This window comes from Gracilinanus agilis, chromosome 3 (assembly GCF_016433145.1).
Source record: "Gracilinanus agilis isolate LMUSP501 chromosome 3, AgileGrace, whole genome shotgun sequence".
In the NCBI taxonomy this organism is placed as follows: domain Eukaryota; kingdom Metazoa; phylum Chordata; class Mammalia; order Didelphimorphia; family Didelphidae; genus Gracilinanus; species Gracilinanus agilis.
Window position 1 is genome coordinate 424287537 of NC_058132.1, and position 18204 is coordinate 424305740.

Genomic DNA, 18204 nt, shown 5'->3' on the forward strand with positions numbered 1-18204 from the left:
TTACAAATTTTTTTCAGATTCCACTAAGTAGACTTTTGATATGACACTGTAATATTTGACCTTGTTTTTGTCCATATCTTTAATGAAATTCTTGATGGTTTTTATGAATTTTTCTTTTACCTACCCATTCTTTAGGATACTTATTTTCCATTTTTTTAGTTGTTAACTTCAAATTCCTTTTGGATGAAATTTATTTTTATTATAGTCAGCAAAAATACTTTGAATGTTTTTGAAGTTTATATACATGGTCAGTTTTTGTGATTATATCATAGATAGCTGCAAAGCAGTTATATTTCTTTCTATTCCCATTTAATATCATCCAAAGGTTCATCATAGCTAACTTTTCTAAAATTTTATCAGGTCCCCATTTCTTTTTTGCTCATTATTTTGTTAGATTTATTTTAGTTTGAGAGGAATAAATTGAAGTCCTGCACTTTTACTATCTTATTTCTCCTCACTAATTTAACTTTTTCTTTAAAAACATAGATGCTATTTCATTTGGTACTGACATGTTTAATATTGATCTTAATTCATCATCTATGCTACCTTATAACAAAATGTCATCTTTTTATTTCTATCTCTCAGGTCCATTTTTGCCATTGCTTTGTATGAGATCATGATTATTACCCCTACCTTTTTTTATGTCAGCAGAAACGTAATTTGCTTTCACCCCCTTATTTTGACTCTGGCTTGGTTTTTTTTTCTTCCAGTTTCTTGTAAACAACATGTTTCTTTAATTTTGGTTTCTAATCTACTCTGCTTTCCTCTTCTCTTTGTTTGAATTCACATTCACAGTTCTGATTGCTAACTGTGTATTTTCCTCTATCATATTCTCTCAAATTTTTCCTTCTCTTTTCCACCATTCATTCCTTAAAATTTTATTTTTCTTTTCACCAATCCCTCCTTTAGTGTACACTCTATTATTTTCCCTCACTTTCCCTTTATCCTTTTTATCTGGTTTCCCTGTTAAGTAATATAATATTTCTATACTCAACTTTGTGTCTATGTATATAAGTGCCTTTACTTTCATCTTATCTTTTTGCAATCTGGCTTCTAACTTCAACATTCAATCATAACTTCTCTCTCCAAAGTTATCTATAATATCTTAATTGCTATATTAGATGACCATTTCTCAATCATCCTCCTTGACATTTCTCAGGCTTTTTAACACTGTTGCTCATACTCTTTTTACTCTCTCTGTACATTTTTGTGACACTGAACTCTCCTGGTTCCCTTCCTACTTTCTTCTCAGGTTGCTTTGCTGGATCTTCACCTAGATTAGGCCTACTCAAGATAGGGATCCCATAGGAGTCTGTCCTCTCTTCTCCTTCTACACTATTTCATTTGGTGATCTCCTAAGTTCTCATGAATTCAGTTCTCATCTTCATCTTAATACTTCTCAAATCTGCTTATACAAATCTAACTTCTCTATCGACCTTTAGTCTCACACTACCTGTTGGACATCTCAAGCTAGATGTTCCAGAGACATCTTAATAAACTCAGCATGGCCAAAACTTAAGCTCATTAGCTTTTCCCACAACTCTTCTTATTCTTTTTTAAACCCTTACCTTCCATCTTGGAGTCAATACTGTGTATTGGCTCTAAGGCAGAAGAGTGGTAAGGGCTAGACAATGGGGGTTAAGTGACTTGCCCATGATCACACATCTAGGAAGTAACTGAGGCCAGATTTGTACCTAGGACCTCCCATCTATAGGCCGGGCTCTCAATCTAACCCATAACTCTTCTTTCCTAAATTACTTATTACTATCAAATGTATCCTTATCTTCCCAGTTCTAGATCAAGATCTAGCACTAACACATACTAGTTTTGGCTTGCTGAAAAGTTCTGTTCTCTACCTACCCCTTCTCCTGTGAACTAGGCTCTCAACCTAGGTGTCATCCACTACTCCTCACTTTTTTTTATTTCCTCCTCTCCTTGTGTGCACTGCTCATCCAATGTGTTGTCGCTAGAGGGAAGCTGGACCTGAGAAAGAATTGAGGAATAAAGGATTGGTGTTTAAGGTGAGAACAGAGAACAGAGTTGAAGAGTTGAAAGGCAGAAAGGGAAGTCAAATGATGATAGATTTTCATAAGATTTCAGAGTTCATAAACATAGAAATGGAGCATTTGTGAGTAATGACAAGGTCAAAAGTATGTCACTGTGTGTATGGCAATGGTAGAGTGAGGAGAATGATTTACATTTCAGTGCAACCAGTGGGACAAGTAGGTGACTCAATGGCTAGAGAGCTAGGCCTGAAGAAAGGAGGTTCTGGGTTCCAATGTGGTCTCAGATGCATCCAAACTGTGTGACCCTGGGCAAATCACTTACCCCAATTGCTTAGTCCTTACCACTCTTTTGCCTTGAAACCAATACTTAGTATCAATTCTAAGACAGAAGGTGGTAAGGATTGTTGGGGGCAGTGGATGTGGGTGAGATGGTAAGGAAAAAAAATGCAGCCAGTACTAGAAAGGGAAGTTGTGTCAGGAGAGAACCGGTAGATGAAAACAGTGAGAAAAGAAAAGATTTTAAATGAAAGCAAGTATGAGGAAAGCAAGTACTGGGAAGCGTGTATTCCAGAGTTCACAGGAGAAAGGGGTAGGTAGAGAACAGAACTTTTCAGCAAGCCATAACTAGTATGTGTTAGCGCTAGATCTTGAACTAAGATTTTCCTGATTCTAGAGCCACAACTCTATTTTGAGTCAACAGTGTCCTGAGATTCTAGTTGAACTTTCCCTTTGGAGAGGTTTTGTCATAGTTGAAGAAAGACTAAGTTTGAGAAAGGTGCAAAAGCAAATTCATTTCCTGAGAGAACTGTATTTAACTTGAATCTTGTAAAGATGCATAAAGAAAATTCTTAAGACTTTGGCTGGTATTCTGAGAAAACTGAAACTATAGTCTAGAAATGAAAAGTCAAGTGATAGAAATAATCCTTTCTTATGGCTGAAACATTGTAAATAATAGTTTGGTTTTTGTTTTATTGTTTAGCTAGTACTGTAACAGACTAATAAGCCTAACAGGCTTGAGGTTTTTATATTTAATTAAGTTTTTTAAAGCAGGGGTGGGGCAGGGGACTCAGATCTATTTGATTAATGAGGTATCCCAGTGTTAGTAAATAATAAGGGAATATATAAACATATATCCTTGAAACAGTGAGAATAAGTATATCTAATTAAGTAGCTTGCTAAGGGGTGAGCACTCTACCTGACACATAAAGACATTTGGCCCTAAAATTCTATTAAATATATGTATGTATTCAAATATATTTATATACATCTATGTATAGCAGCCTTATTTCTGTACTTATATCTATCAGGGAATTTTATATTTTCTGTATAGCACATAGCTGCTGGCTGTGGGAGAATTTTTTTTTTAATTTAGAATATTTTTCCATGGTTTCATGATTCATGATTTTTCCCACCCCTCTTCCCTCCCCCCTCCCAGAGCTGACAAGCAATTCCACTGGGTTATACATGTAACATTATTCAAAATCTATTTCCATGTTATTCATATTTGCAATAAAGTGATCTTTTAACATCAAAACACTAATCATATCCCCATCAAACTACGCAGTATATTTTTCCCCAGTGTTTCTACTCCCACAGTTCTTTCTCTGGATGTAATTAGTGTTCTTTCTCATAAATCCCTCAGAATTGTCCTGGATCATTGCATTGCTGCTAGTAGAAAAGTCTTATATTCGATTGTACCACAGTATATCCGTCTCTATGTACAATGTTCTCCTGGTTCTACTCCTTTCACTCTGCATCATGGAGGTCTTTCCAGTTCACATGAAATTCCTCCTGTTTTATTTATAGGAGAAATCTTAAAACAAATATATTGATTTATATAGTCATATGAGGCATATGTAGTTTGAGTTTTTAATGCGTTTTAAAAGGTAGTTGAAAACATGTTTCCACACAAAAAGATTGCTTCTACTTGTTTATTCACTGAAGCAGGCCATATTACATAATTAGATTCACAGTATTTTATGCTGTCAGTTTCTCACGTCATCCCTTTCATTTGGAGGGGAAAATAATTACATTTTCATTGTTCATTTTCCATTCTGTCAAGTAGAATAAATGTGACTTCACAGAAGTAATATAATTTTGTTCTTTTACATATTAACTTCTTTTTGCATATGACCATGGGAAAATGGATTACAGTTTGAATTTGTATAAACTAAGCTTGTAAGTAATGAGAAAAATGAGGGGAAAAACACCTTTGGATGACAACTATTTTAAGGAAATTCATAAGCTCAAAGATCTCAACTTGAACTTTTTAGAAGTACTTGAGGGGGCAGTTCAGTGGTTTTAGAGCCAGTCCTAGAGACAGGATGTCCTAGGTTCAAATCTGGCCTCAGACACTTCCTAGCTATGTGACCCTGGGCAAAATACTTAACTCCTATTGCCTAGCCCTTACCACTCTTCTGCCTTGGAATCAATACATAGTATTGATTCTAAGACAGAAGGTAAAGGTTTTTTTTAAAGGACTTGAATATTACAAAATGGAAATAATTTGTGTTTGACAAAGTATTAACCATCCTAAGTCATTACTTTATTAAGCATTCAAACAAGCTCTATTTGTAGTTTAACTTTTTTGTCTGCTTGTTTTTCAGATTTCAGATTTTGGATTAGCCAAATGTAATGGCTTATCTCATTCCCAGGATCTCAGCATTGATGGATTATTTGGTACAATTGCTTACTTACCTCCAGAACGTATAAAAGAGAAGAGCAGATTCTTTGATATCAAACATGATGTGTACAGGTTGGTGTAAAAACTTCCTTTGCAGAGACAGTCTGATCACTTGGGACAACTAGTTAAGAAATTCTTCCAGAACTTAAGTTCGTCTTGTAAAATATCTGAATTTCTGAACCAAAGGATTGGTTCTTTACTCTTGCTAAATAAACATGTATTTAGTTCATGGATCTGAATAAAAATCATTTCTGCCTAACTTTGTTGAGGGATTCTTTTTTAGATAATGACTGGCTTAATAGTTTTCTCAGGGTATGGAAGATAGTTCTCTGTTTCCACTTTAAATGCTGCTTAGTTGCAATTGTAGTTGCAAAATATTTAATGGTTTGTGGAAGTATCAATTAAAGGTCATTTATGTTATCAGGCTGACAAGCTATGGCATTTTTTTGAAGGTCAAGCATTTTTGCAAACTGCAGATTTTATTCATTGAGTGTTTGTGGAAATTTATTGCTTTAAGTGTTCATATATGTGCCAGCATAAGGCTTTCCAAGAGGTGTTCATTCTTCCTAGTATTGTTCAAAGACCTAATAATATTTTGCACAGTTATTTTAGATAAATATATGTGGGAATACATATGGATTAATTTGGTGGAATTTTATAGCTGGTATCTGTCCTTTTTCTTTTTCAAAGCTTGATGTTCTTAGTTATCTTCTCTGATCATTAGCTAAGGATCAACTGACTCACTTTTTACTTTTTACCTTACTCTTAGAACTTGGATGACTGGTTTGAAACTGTGTGTGTTCTTAGCCATATTAGTTGTATCTCTGTTGATGAATAAGAGCTCTGGTACTAGCTACAGCGTGCAGAATTTGGAGAAAAAGAATGATTCTATTATTTCAAAACTTTGTGTTTAAACTTTTGAGTTTGCACATTTTACTTTCCTATATTCTGAGTATGCTTTTTCAAATTCTTTTAAAGTTCCATTGAGACACAATCTAGATATTAGTGATGGGCCTTCCTTTTGAAGTTATTATCAATTCAATCCATACTACTTAGACTTTTGGCACTTTGATTTAAATGGCTTGTATCCATTTTTTAAAAAGTTAATTGTGAACAAAAAATTCATTCTAAAATCATTTTATATTAATGAAAGTTATTATGAACAAAGCTTAGTTTTTTCAGATTCTAGAATTATCTTTCAGAACATGTTTTGCTCATGTGCCATAGTTACTGAACATATTTCATAAGATTAAGCTAATGATTTTTTTCTGTTTCAGTTTTGCCATTGTTATCTGGGGAGTACTCACACAGAAAAAGCCCTTTGCAGGTGAATGAAATTTTCTCTTTATGTTTATGTTTGCAAAATATGTGCAAGTTCCTTGGAAGGGACAGTGAACAGGGAAGATAACTTATGTCTGCTTTGTCTCTTTTGAGTCTTTGACCTACCAGCCCAGGAAATGTTTGTAAAAATCTTAAGAATTTCGAATATGCTAGAGAACCCCTTCTGCAGAACTTTTCATTTCTGTATGAGGAATTAATTAATAAAACAAATTGTATTTACTACTTGCGTAAAAATATGGACCAATCATTTTGTAGCTTAGTGTTTTAATGTCCTTCTTGCTTACTTAATTTGCTTCCTAGGAATCAGTACTTAAAAGAAATGAGGGAGAAAAAAGTCTGTCATAGTATTACAAGTTAAAGGCCATCTTGGCAAATTATTACTACAAATAGAAATGACAAAACTTTTGTTTAAACAAGAAAACAATTATTTGTCTTCCTATCACCAATCATCACTCATTCTTTATAGGTTTCTTTCTCAACCCCTCTTGTTTTAATTAGACTACAGTCAATATAATAATAGAAGGTTTTTGGAAAGCAGAATGTCAGCTTTTATATGTCTTGTATAGATGACAGCTGAAGTTCCAAGTGTAAATGAGTGTAAATGTCAAGAATATAAGTCATGAGTATAAATGTCATGAGTGTAAATGTCAAGAATAAAAAACCCTTGGGTTTGATTGCTTGAAGATAACAAAGCAGAAAGCTGAGATTTTATCAGGCAATCCAGAATAGGAAATACTTGATGTTTTTCCACTCCCTAGCAATGTAATTTTGAAAATTATCTAAAGTGTTGGATCTTAGAGAATTCAATAATCAATAAAATAGTGAAAAAATATTTTTAAGGGTTGAAATTACACCCAAATTCTGTATGAAACTGAGTGAAGTACTAATAAGAGAATACTGACAATGATTTTAAACTGAGTAAAATAATTCACATCTGCAGTGATAATTTAATGGCTTTTTTCAAAGAAAGACTCAGCTTAGGCTTTAAAGTAATGTCCCACTATGTTAAAAATCTGCTTCTTTGTGTCAATTATAATTCCAATCACAAAGACATCAAGGCTGGAATTGCACTGGGGATACCATTCCTTAACTTGAAATTTGTCTCTTCTAGTACTTAACCTCCCCTTCCCACAAACATTCAAAAGAGATTGCAGCAGTCAAAATCTCATGGCATCCAATGGAATAATATATACAGGAAATCTTTATATATTGCTGCACTTTTCATCCTCAGATTACTTCTTATTGAGAAGGGCAGCTGGGTGGCTCAGTGGATTGAGAGCCAGGCCTAGAGACAGGAGGTCCAAGGTTCAAATCTGGCCTCAGACACTTCCCAGCTGTGTGACCCTGGGCAAATCACTTGACCCCCATTGCCTACCCTTACCACTCTTCTGCCTTGGAGCCAATACACAGTATTGACTCCAAGTCTGAAGGTAAGGGGGGAAAAAAGACTATTGAATGATATTAGTCAGTCACTATATAATAGAGCTGGCTAGATCAGGGTTTCTTAACATGAGGTCTACAGATAGATATTAGGGGGATCAAGAACTTGGATAGGACAAAAATCACAATTTTATTTTCACTAGATTCAAACTAAAATTTAGCATTTCATTAAATTATGAATGAAGACAACAAATATTCTAAGAAGGGGTCCCTCAGGCTTCACCAGACTCCCAGAATGTTCCATAACACAAAAAAGGCTAAAAATCCGTGGGCTAGATGGATGCTGGTTAACTGCTGAGCTAACCAGTGACATGAAGAGGAAGGAAACAGTAAATATGCTCCTGTATTTTTATATGTCCCATTGCCCAATTAATTGAACATGCAACATTCTTAAATGTAATTCTTTTACAAGAAAAAACCTTTCCTTTATCTCCCTGATTCTAATCTTTTCTACTCTCCAATCTATTTTCCACATAACTCCCTTCACCATGGTACTTCCCTGCTCAAAAAAATCTTGATAAGAGATGAAAACTCTTTAGCCTAGCATTTAAGGCTCTCCAGTCTGCCTCCAGTTGTCTCTCCAGACTTATTCTACATTACTTCCTTCATGTACACTTTTTTTAGAAAAAGTGTTTTTTTCATATCATTGTCACTTTTCACTATCATCATAAAGCCCTTCCTTGTAGCAAATAAGTACAGTCAAGCAAAATACGTAGATAACAGTCTCATTCTGTACCATTAGTTCACTGTCTCTTCTTTAGTTAAAATTAGTCACTGAATTGATCATAATAATATTTTGGACATATTAAATTTGAGATGTCTACAGGACAGCCAATCTGAAATGTTAAATAGGCAGTTGGTAATGCAGGACTGAGATTAAGGAGAAAAGCTAAAGTTAGATAAATAGATCTCAGAATAAAGAAAGAAAACAAGGACCCTGGACCAATCCTTAGGATACATTCAATTAATAGGCCTGGCTTGGGTCAGGATCTAACAGTGAAAACAGGTAGAAAGGAAACCAAAAGAAAATAAAAAAATCAGAAGAGGAAAGAGTATCCCTAAGAAGAAAATGGTCAGTAGTGTAGAATATTGTCCAAAAAGGTGGGAATTGGGGGCAGCTGGGTGACTCAGTGGATTGAGAGCCAGGCTGAGAGACGGGAGGTCCTAGGTTCAAATCTGGCCTCAGACACAACCCCCATTGCCTAGCCCTTAGGTGGGAGTTGAGAAAAAACATTAGATTCAGCAATTAAGAAATGTTTGATAAGTTTAGAGAGAGCACTTTCATTTGAATTAAGAGATTGAAAGCCAGATTTCAGGAAGTTAGTGGAGAGGAAGAAGTGGAGATACTAAACACAGATGACTTTAAAAGTAGTTTAGCCTGAAAAGTCAGAATATGAATTAATTGTTAGCAAATATAGTAGGATTTACTAAGAATTTTTAAAAGGATGGTGGAGTCTTGACCATATTTGTAAGACATTAGGGAAGGAACCAATAGAAGAGGAGAGATTGAAGATTAGAGAGCGTCAGGATGACAATGTGGGTAATTGATATGTTGGAGAAAAGGAAATGAGATCAAAGGAACATATCAAGTGTATGGCCTTAGCTAGCTAGAGAACAACCCCATTATCAGAAACTGCAATGAAAGAGGAGGATTTATTTGTGTTGAATTGTATATATCACCTTCATTAAAATCATTCTCCTTTGCTTCATTATGGTGTGGACATGAACTTGGGTTTTTAAGAGCTATGTTCTGGCAGATCCTGTCAAGGGGTAAAGGCTTCAAGTATTGTCTTGGTAACTAATTATACTATCATTTCAACAAATGTAGTAATTCAGAGTGAATCATCTTTAACTGCTTGGCCATTGGTTGACAAATAGTTTGTGTTGGGTTTTTTTTTTTTGTCACAACTTCAAAAGCCTGTCTTTATTTGGTTAAATCAACAGTTCTTAAATGCCTGATTTGTTGCCAGCATTTTGCTAAGTGCTGGAATAAAATAACAACAAAAAAAAAAGACCAGGAAAAAAATCAAAACAAAAGGCTCTGTTCTTGAGGAGCCCACAGTCTAATGGGGGAAACAATATGCAAGTAACTATGTGCAAACAGAATATATAGCATAAATCAGAGATAATAAAAGAAGGAAGGCACTAAAATTAAGGAGGACTAGAAGTTCTTAAAGAAGGTTAAGTTAAGATCTGCATGTGGAAGGATAAAAGAACCTTTTGAGAATCATAACATCAGAGAAAGAGTTAAACAAAGCTATATGCAATAGTATGGACATTTTTATTACCATCATAGTTCTGTTAACAGCTCAGTAATCTAAATTCAATATTTCTGCTTTTTCCCATAGTTATTTTTTTACCCTAATGATAAGAAATTCTCCTTTCATTTAATTAGATCTGCTGTAACTTGTTTGCCTTTACTTTTCAGATGAGAAAAACATTCTGCATATTATGGTAAAAGTTGTAAAAGGCCATCGCCTGGAGCTACCCCCCATTTCCAAATCCAGACCTCGTGCCTGTAATAACTTGATTAGACTCATGCAGAAATGCTGGCAGGATGATCCCCAAAGTCGGCCAAGTTTTCAAGGTAATGTGTTACCTAGTTATACAGCTATCATCCAACCCAAAGTGAGACACATCCTAGCATTCACTTCTCAAAATGTTACTACTTAATTGCTCCATTGAACTTCAGATGACAAAGTTCAGAGTATTGGATCATCTGTAAAATGAGGGACCAGACCAGATGAGAAACCTAAGGCAATTAAATAAAAAGGAGAGAACAAAAGAACAATAACAAGTTTTGGGTTTGAATTAATCATTCAGACTACACAGTACAGTTAGTCAACTAGTACTTACTAAGCATTTATTTATGTGTGCCAGGGACTCTGCTAAATGCTGAGAATATTGACAACACATTTAATAAAAGAAAGCTGAGGGGAGTAGTAGTAGTAGTAGTAGTAGTAGTAGTAGTAGTAGTAGTAGTAGTAGTAGTAGTAGTAGTGGTTGTGTTTTGGTTGTTGTAGTAGTTGTAGTTGTTTATAAGTTGTAGTAGTTGGACTAGATGGTCTCAACTCCATTCCAATTTGTGAGATACATGCTATTATTATCTCTAATTTATAGTTAAGTAACTTGCCTAGGGTTATATAGCTCGTGAGTGTCCACTCGGTCAGCTGGCTATCACTATAACTACAGGGCTGGAAATAACTCAGATTCCTATGTTTAGCAGAGGACATGCTCACACAAATACTTTATATGATATATAATTATATTGTATGGCATATGTATATATTGTATATATATATTAATGTGCATCTATGTATTATTCATTACTAACCATATCTAGGTAGTTTCTTCAGCATAGGATATACTATCTATACTGTAAAAAGAATTTTTAATAGTTGATGTTCACCGTACATTCCCTAGCTTAAGTAGAAAGCTTCGTGTTGTTGTTTTTTTGAGTATGTTATATTATCACTAAATACAGAAATTCATATCTATTATTACCTTGAGTAAATATGTTTTCTCTCTCTTTCAAAGAAATCACTGCTGAAACTGAAGACCTCTGTGAAAAACCCGATGACGAAATAAAAGAAACAGTCCAAGACCTGGATATAAAAAACCCTCAGGAACCAAAAACCGAGGTTAATACCTTCTCTTGACATTTAATTTTTTGGAATTGGTTTCTCAGTCCTGCCATTATAGAAAGTTCATTGCCTGAAACTTTGGTCTAAAGCTTTTCAAGGATAGTTCAGTTTTTTGCATGCTATTGACCAATGTCTAAATTCTTGTTTTACATAGCTAATGAAGAAATAAGTTTTGCATTACTTCAGATGTGTGGGTAGTGTATTTCTTGTCTTCTCAGTGGTGGAGTAGGGGCTGAAGAGAGGGAGAGAATTTGGAAGTGGAATTTTTTTTTGAAGTTCTTGTTATAATTCCCTAAAATGTATGTTACTGTGGAAGGGCCACCCTGACTTTAGAGTCAGACAATCTGTATTTAAATTCTATCTCTAATACTTAACTTTGTGAAATTGAATAAGTCACAACCTCTGAGCACCTTAGTTTTTTCTTCTGTACAACAAGAGGAATGGGACTAGATAACCTCTAAAATATCATTCTAACTATAAACATATTATTCTATGCATGTTTACTGAAGTTCTCCATTTCAGGAAATGAAATAATAAGGTCCTGCATCTTTTAGCCCCTAAGCCAAGGGTGGCAACTCTAAACTAATTTCTTACTTGTCTCTGTTTCCCATTGTTCCTCTCCCCTGCCTATCTAAGTAGTGGTTATAAGTCTCAGCTTGGTGACTTTGAGTAAGTTACCTTTCTGGACCTCAGTTTCATCTGTCAAATGGAGATTAGATGATCCTTAACGCCCTTTCAAATTCCCAATCAATGATGTTTTGAGGTAGTAGAAGAATTATTTGTTGTTCAGTAATTTTCACTCATGTCCAATTTTTCATGACCCCATTTGGAGTCTTCTTGGCAGAGATACTAAGGTGTTTTGCCATTTCTTTCTCCAACTTTTTAAGATGAGAAACTGAGGCAAACAGTTAAGTGATTTGCCTAGGGTCACATAGTTACTAAGTTTTTGAGGCCAGATGAACTCTCAAAAATGAGTCTTCCTGACTCCAGGCTTGGTACTCTTTATCTAAGTGCCACATAGCTGCCTAAGGAATTATATTTCTAATAATAGTGATAGATGCATTTTCATATTATTTCCCTAGCCTACACTTCCCAAAAACATGGTTTCTTTTGGGTCTAATTTCTTTTTTACTAATTAAAAAATAATAGGTTTTTATATCAGATTCATTTCTGAAAGTATCTCTTCCTCCCCTAACCCCACATCTATTCTGGAATCAGAATCCCTTTTCAATAATGACAACAACAAAAAACCTATCCTATTTTATTTCAGTCTTTTGCTCTGTGGACTTGCTAAGGTTGACTTGCTATTAAAAAAAATTAAATTTTTAACAAAATATGGGTGATAATCTAAGCTCCTTAGAAATGAATTAAAGCATCTCTTCTCCTCTATGGTATCCTGATCTTTTCCTTTCCTTACCCCTCTAGTAATACTTTATGGTATTATACATTTTTATGAGAGCTGAATCAAACAGGTGTGGATATTGTCCTTTTATTTATTTTATTCTTCTCCTTTTTTAAATAGGCAATATCTATCCCAGCTCAATTTAAGGGTGCATCTACACCAACATTTGATAAGGACTACAGTCTTTCAGAGTTACTCTCTCAGTTGGATTCTGGAATTTCACAGACTATAAAACATTCAGAAGAACTGAGCCGTAGTTCCTCTGAATCAAAACTTGCATCTTCTAGCAGTGGCAAAAGACTTTCTGGTGTATCTTCAGTAGATTCAGCCTTTTCTTCCAGAGGATCACTCTCTCTTTCTTTTGAACGAGAGAATTCAACAAGTGGTACGTAAAACATGCCATCTGGGAATCTGAAATATAACGGTTAGAGGACAGTTTCAGGATTCAGAATGCTACGTAGTCTTTGAATAACTACACAATGTTACATTTAATAGTTAGGTATTTAACAACAAAAAATGTGCAGTTACTTCTTTCACCTTCCTTCCATCCATATAATTTACATTGGTACCCTATGAAACCAACAAATATTTTAAAAATATGGTCCCTGTCCTTGATGAGCCTGTGATATATTATTTGAATGTAAGTATTGAAATCACTTCTATCTGAGTTGAGATGATGAGGGCATGCCTTGAAGGATGAATAGGATTTCAAAAGTTAGAGATAGGGTAGGGGGCAGATTTTTCCCAGTTTGACCAATGGCACAAACTTGGACAAGTTTTTATTGGGTAAAGTAAATCATCATGGTAGTTCTTTTTGTAATGGCAAAGAACTAGAAATTGAGGAGATGTTCATCAATTGGAATAGCTAAACAAATTGTGGTATATGATTGAGATGCAATACTACTGCACCATAAGAAATAATGAACAGGCTAATTTTTTAAAAACTGGAAAGAGCTACATGGGATAATAAATAGTGAAATGAGTAGAACCTAGAGAACATTATATACAGCTGCATATTTAATACTTGGAGAATAACTTATGAATGAACTGAAAAATGAAAACATGAAAGACATAATTTTTATATATATATGTATATATACACACACACACACACACACACACACACACCCATATATATATATATACACACTTGTTTCCTGATGTGGAGGGGAAGGGGAGGCAGGACTGAGACACTTGTAAACAAATTATATTAATTTTAAAAAGTAATAAAATTTGTGCTAAAAAATAAAGTATATATTCAACACGTAATTACATTTAGTAAAGATTAGTAAGGGTCTTCATGTATATGATATAAAGTGGTAAGTTCTAAGGGAAATACAAAGTAAAATTATAGTCTTTCTCAAGAGGCTAATAATCTAAAATAATAAGATATACACATAAATAAATTATATAATTTATAAAAGTCATAGATCAAGATAATTTCCAGTGGGGAAGAAGTAGAGATTGAGTTTTGAGGTCAGCGGGCAGGATGATAAGAAGCTGATTTTAGGGGTAGAAAATATTACAAACTTAGGGAATAACAAAAACAAAGGAATAGCAGTGGAAACCTGTGACATTTTGAGGACATTGAGTTAATTTGGATCATAGAGCACACGAGGAAGAATACTGTGAGACTCCATTGAAAAGATATGTTAGACCTAGATGAATCTAAGAACATATTCTTTATAAATAAAACTTGGTCTCCCATATTGTTTGTATATATGAACACTTTTTAAAGTTTTTAGTTCAGTTCAGAATGCTATTCTTAACAGCCTTCTAATCTCTTCCCATTGGAAGTAATATTGCTCCCATCTGATTTTTGACTTTTCAAGTTGCATTGCATTGCCTAATTTGTATCATTTATTTGCATATAAATCACCATATTAAATTGTATTCTTGAGAATAAGGAGCAAAATCTGTCAGTAGAGTAAAATCAGTTGAAGAGGGGAGTGGGGAAAATTCTCTTAAAAATATGAAGGATGGAATTTTTTTTCAACTGTACCTTGTGTCTTAGTATCTGTTCCAAGGTAGAAGAGTAGGAAGGGCTTGGCAATTGGGGTTAAGTAACTTGCCCAAGGTCACACAGCTAGAAAGAAGGATGGGAGACAGCTAGGTGGTTCAATGGATTTAAAACCAGGTCTTGGGCTGACCGCAGGTACTTCCTAGCTGTGTGACACTGGGCAAGTCACTTAACCCCAATTGCCTCTCTCTTACTGTTCTTCTGCCTTGGAACTGATACTCAGTATCAATTCTAAGGCAGAAGGTACAAGTTTTGTTTTGTTTTTTAAATTGAAGGATGGAAATCTTATTTTCATGAGTTCAAGAAAACTGAGTAGGAATTTAATAGTGAATGTAAAATTAACAAATGTTAAATTTTTATTGACATTAATTAACATTAACATTAATTAATTTTTAACATTAACAGGCAAATGCTGGTTAATTTTTCTTACTGAAATAGGAAACATGTTATTTGAAAGAAAATAAAAGTGTTATTTTGTACCCTTGAAGAGGAAAAAGGTTCCCTCTTCAGAGATAGTTTTGAGTTTTTCTGGCTTTAAGAAGTGGGTTCTCCTTGTCTATGTTGAAGAATTAAGTTTTTAAAAGTTAAATTTGTTGCTTATGACTTATCTCTCTTTGAATCCTTTGTCTTTAGCATGTTAGGAAAAGCTTACTTGGAAAAATACTTTTTAAAAAGGAGATTATCAATTTTAAACAATGCTACCTTCTATAAAAAGTTAATGTTTCCCCTTCCCTTATCCTGATCCTAACATAGTCTCTTGCTTGTATCTCCCTTATCCTATTTTACCTTATATTACAGTTTTCTGTGATTGTTTCATATCTCCTATGGTTGTTTCATATCCCCTATGGTAAACTCCCTGAGGGCAGAGACTATGAAATACATAGTAATATGCTTTTCTTAGAAGTGCAGTGCTGGCGCCCTGGACTTGGAATCAGAAAGACTTAAGTTAAAACATAAGTTAAAATCTAGCCTTAGATACTTAGTAGCTCTATGACTCAGTAAGTCACTTAACCTCTTAGCCTTAGTTTCCTTATGTATAAAATGAGGATCATATTATCACCTGCTTCACAGAATTATTTTAAGAATCAAATGATATAATAGATGCACAGAACCCCATACTTGAAAGTACTACATAAATGATGACTATTGCTACTAGCATCAAAAGATCTGAGTTCAAATCCTCTTGTCACTTACTAGCTATTCTGGCTCTGAGTAAGCCACATATTTCTTTAAACTTGTTTATTCATCTGTAAATAAATTGGAGATAAGAAATACCACTAACCTCAAATGATATTTATGAGGAAAGTATTTCTAAACTTTAGATTATTACATAAAAGTGAAATACCTAAACTTTATCTTTATATAAAATAACAAAGAATACTTTAACTATCTCAGATAAGAGACCTGGCGTGCTTTTTGTCTGTGAAACATTTAACATGGTATAAGAAAATGTATTGCTTGTAGTAAAATATGATTGTACTTTTATAGATACCAAATGAAAAACTATTTCTATTTCTTTCTCAGATATTAGCACAACTGATATTCAGAAGAGAAAGCTTGCAGAAGCAATTATGTCTGGTGATACTAGCAAGTTGATGAAGATCCTACAGCCTCAGGATGTTGACCTGATCCTAGATGGGAATTCCAGCCTCCTTCATCTGGCAGTGGAAGCAGGCCAGGAGGAATGTGTCAAGTGGCTCCTACTGAATAATGCCAACCCCAATCTCACCAATAGAAAAGGCTCAACTCCTCTTCATGTAGCTATAGAAAAAAGAGTCAAGAATGTTGTTGAACTTATTCTGGCCAGAAAGATAAATGTTAATGCCAAAGATGAAGACCAGTGGACAGCTCTGCACTTTGCTGCACAAAATGGGGATGAATCTAGCCTCAGGCTCCTATTAGATAAGAATGCCTCCTTTAATGAGGTAGATTTTGAGGGGAGGACTCCTATGCACATTGCCTGTCAGCATGGACAAGAGAACATTGTGCGTATCCTTCTGAGGAGGGGTGTTGATGTGAGTCTCCAAGGAAAGGACGACTGGATGCCTCTGCACTATGCTGCCTGGCAAGGTCACCTACCCATTGTGAAGCTCCTGGCCAAACAACCGGGTGTGAGTGTGAATGCACAGACCCTAGATGGGAGGACTCCGTTACACCTGGCAGCCCAGCGAGGCCATTACCGTGTGGCACGAATTCTCATTGACCTACAGTCAGATGTCAACATCCGGAATCTCTTTTTGCAGACTCCCCTTCACATTGCTGCAGAAACTGGCCACACAAGCACTTCAAGGTTGCTTTTGAATCGGGGGGCCGAAAAGGAAGCCATGACAGCAGAAGGCTATACTGCCCTCCATTTGGCTTCCCAAAATGGACATCTTGCCACTGCTAAGCTACTGATGGAAGAAAAAGCTGATATCTTAGTTGGAGGGCCCCTGAACCAGACAGCCCTCCATCTTGCTGCTGCCCATGGACATTCTGAAGTGGTGGAGGAACTCCTTACTCCAGACAACATAAACCTATTTGATGATGAAGGGTGTACTGCACTGCACTTGGCAGCCCGGGGCAGGCATGCGAAGACTGTGGAGATCTTGTTAAAACATGGGGCACACATCAATTTTCAAGGACTCAAGTTTCAGAGCAGTCAGCAATTGGTGGAACAACGGGGCACCAGTCCAATTGCTACATTGTTACGTCGAAGTAAGACTTAGATTGGTCCCCACTAAGTCTTTGTTTTATGCCTCAATCTGTAGGGTGAGGAAGGGCCTTATTTGGGTTCTTGCCACATTCTTTTGTTAGTAGAACAAGAAAATGTTAAATAGCTAGCCCCAGCTATAAACAGCTTGCCTCAGGATTTCAGGTTTCATTGGCCAAGGATGGATATAAGAAAATGAGTGTTGAAGACATCGATAATGTAGTCACCATTTTTTTTTTCATTTTAAACTTCTCTTTGGACAAGTAATCTATTACCACAGAGAAGTTAGTGGAGCCTTATCTGAAGTAATGTTGGTCGGAGTGGCTTTTGCCTCTTTACATTTAAGCTGATCAGTGTGCACTGTGTATAAGAGATGATGTTTGATCAGTTTTTCAGTTTCTACCATGGTGTGTTTATGAAACATTAGTAACTTAAATTACACGCAACATTAAAATGTCTATACTGAAAAGATGAATTATGTGATCACTTGGGGTAGACATGAGGTAGGGGAGGAATGACAGATGATTTGATGTCAAACTACATACCAAAATTGTGGATATGATGGAATAAGCCTCTCTATGCCTCCTGTTTGTTTTAATTCTGGCATATCAGTGTTCTAGCAAAATCTCAAAGAGTACAAGTTGCAGAGAAGGTGCTGACCTGAGGAAGTTTTCCCCACCTGGGAGTTTCCTAAACTAATGAAATTAGAGGTCAAATCCCTATCCCAATGCCATATTATAAATAGCAGTTGTATATTTTGTACAGATTTGATGTCAGTTTCATTAAGCATATAAGTATGTTTTACATTGAAGATGTAAGATGAAGATGAAGAAAGGAAAAAAACTGAGAAATTTCAATTTTCTAAAAGTAGAGGATACCCATGAACTACTTGTTGTATTAAGTCATAGTGTAAAATAATGAGACTTTTAAAACAAAAAATCAGAACTTATATTCATATGAGCTGTCCTTCAAAGTT

At 35.1% G+C, this 18204-nt stretch overlaps 1 protein-coding gene across 1 annotated transcript in view; it reads left to right on the plus strand.

The window, feature by feature from the left end:
• The window catches only part of RIPK4 (receptor interacting serine/threonine kinase 4), a 56013-nt gene extending 38713 nt beyond the window's left edge, over positions 1 to 17300 (plus strand). Inside the window, exons 3-8 of the mRNA XM_044670315.1 lie at positions 4613 to 4761; positions 5967 to 6016; positions 9899 to 10057; positions 11008 to 11111; positions 12637 to 12901; positions 16061 to 17300. Of these exons, the coding sequence (XP_044526250.1) occupies positions 4613 to 4761; positions 5967 to 6016; positions 9899 to 10057; positions 11008 to 11111; positions 12637 to 12901; positions 16061 to 17244 (1911 nt within the window). The 3' untranslated portion in view covers positions 17245 to 17300. The remainder of the gene's footprint in view (positions 1 to 4612; positions 4762 to 5966; positions 6017 to 9898; positions 10058 to 11007; positions 11112 to 12636; positions 12902 to 16060) is intronic.
• The last annotated feature ends 904 nt before the right edge of the window (positions 17301 to 18204 follow it).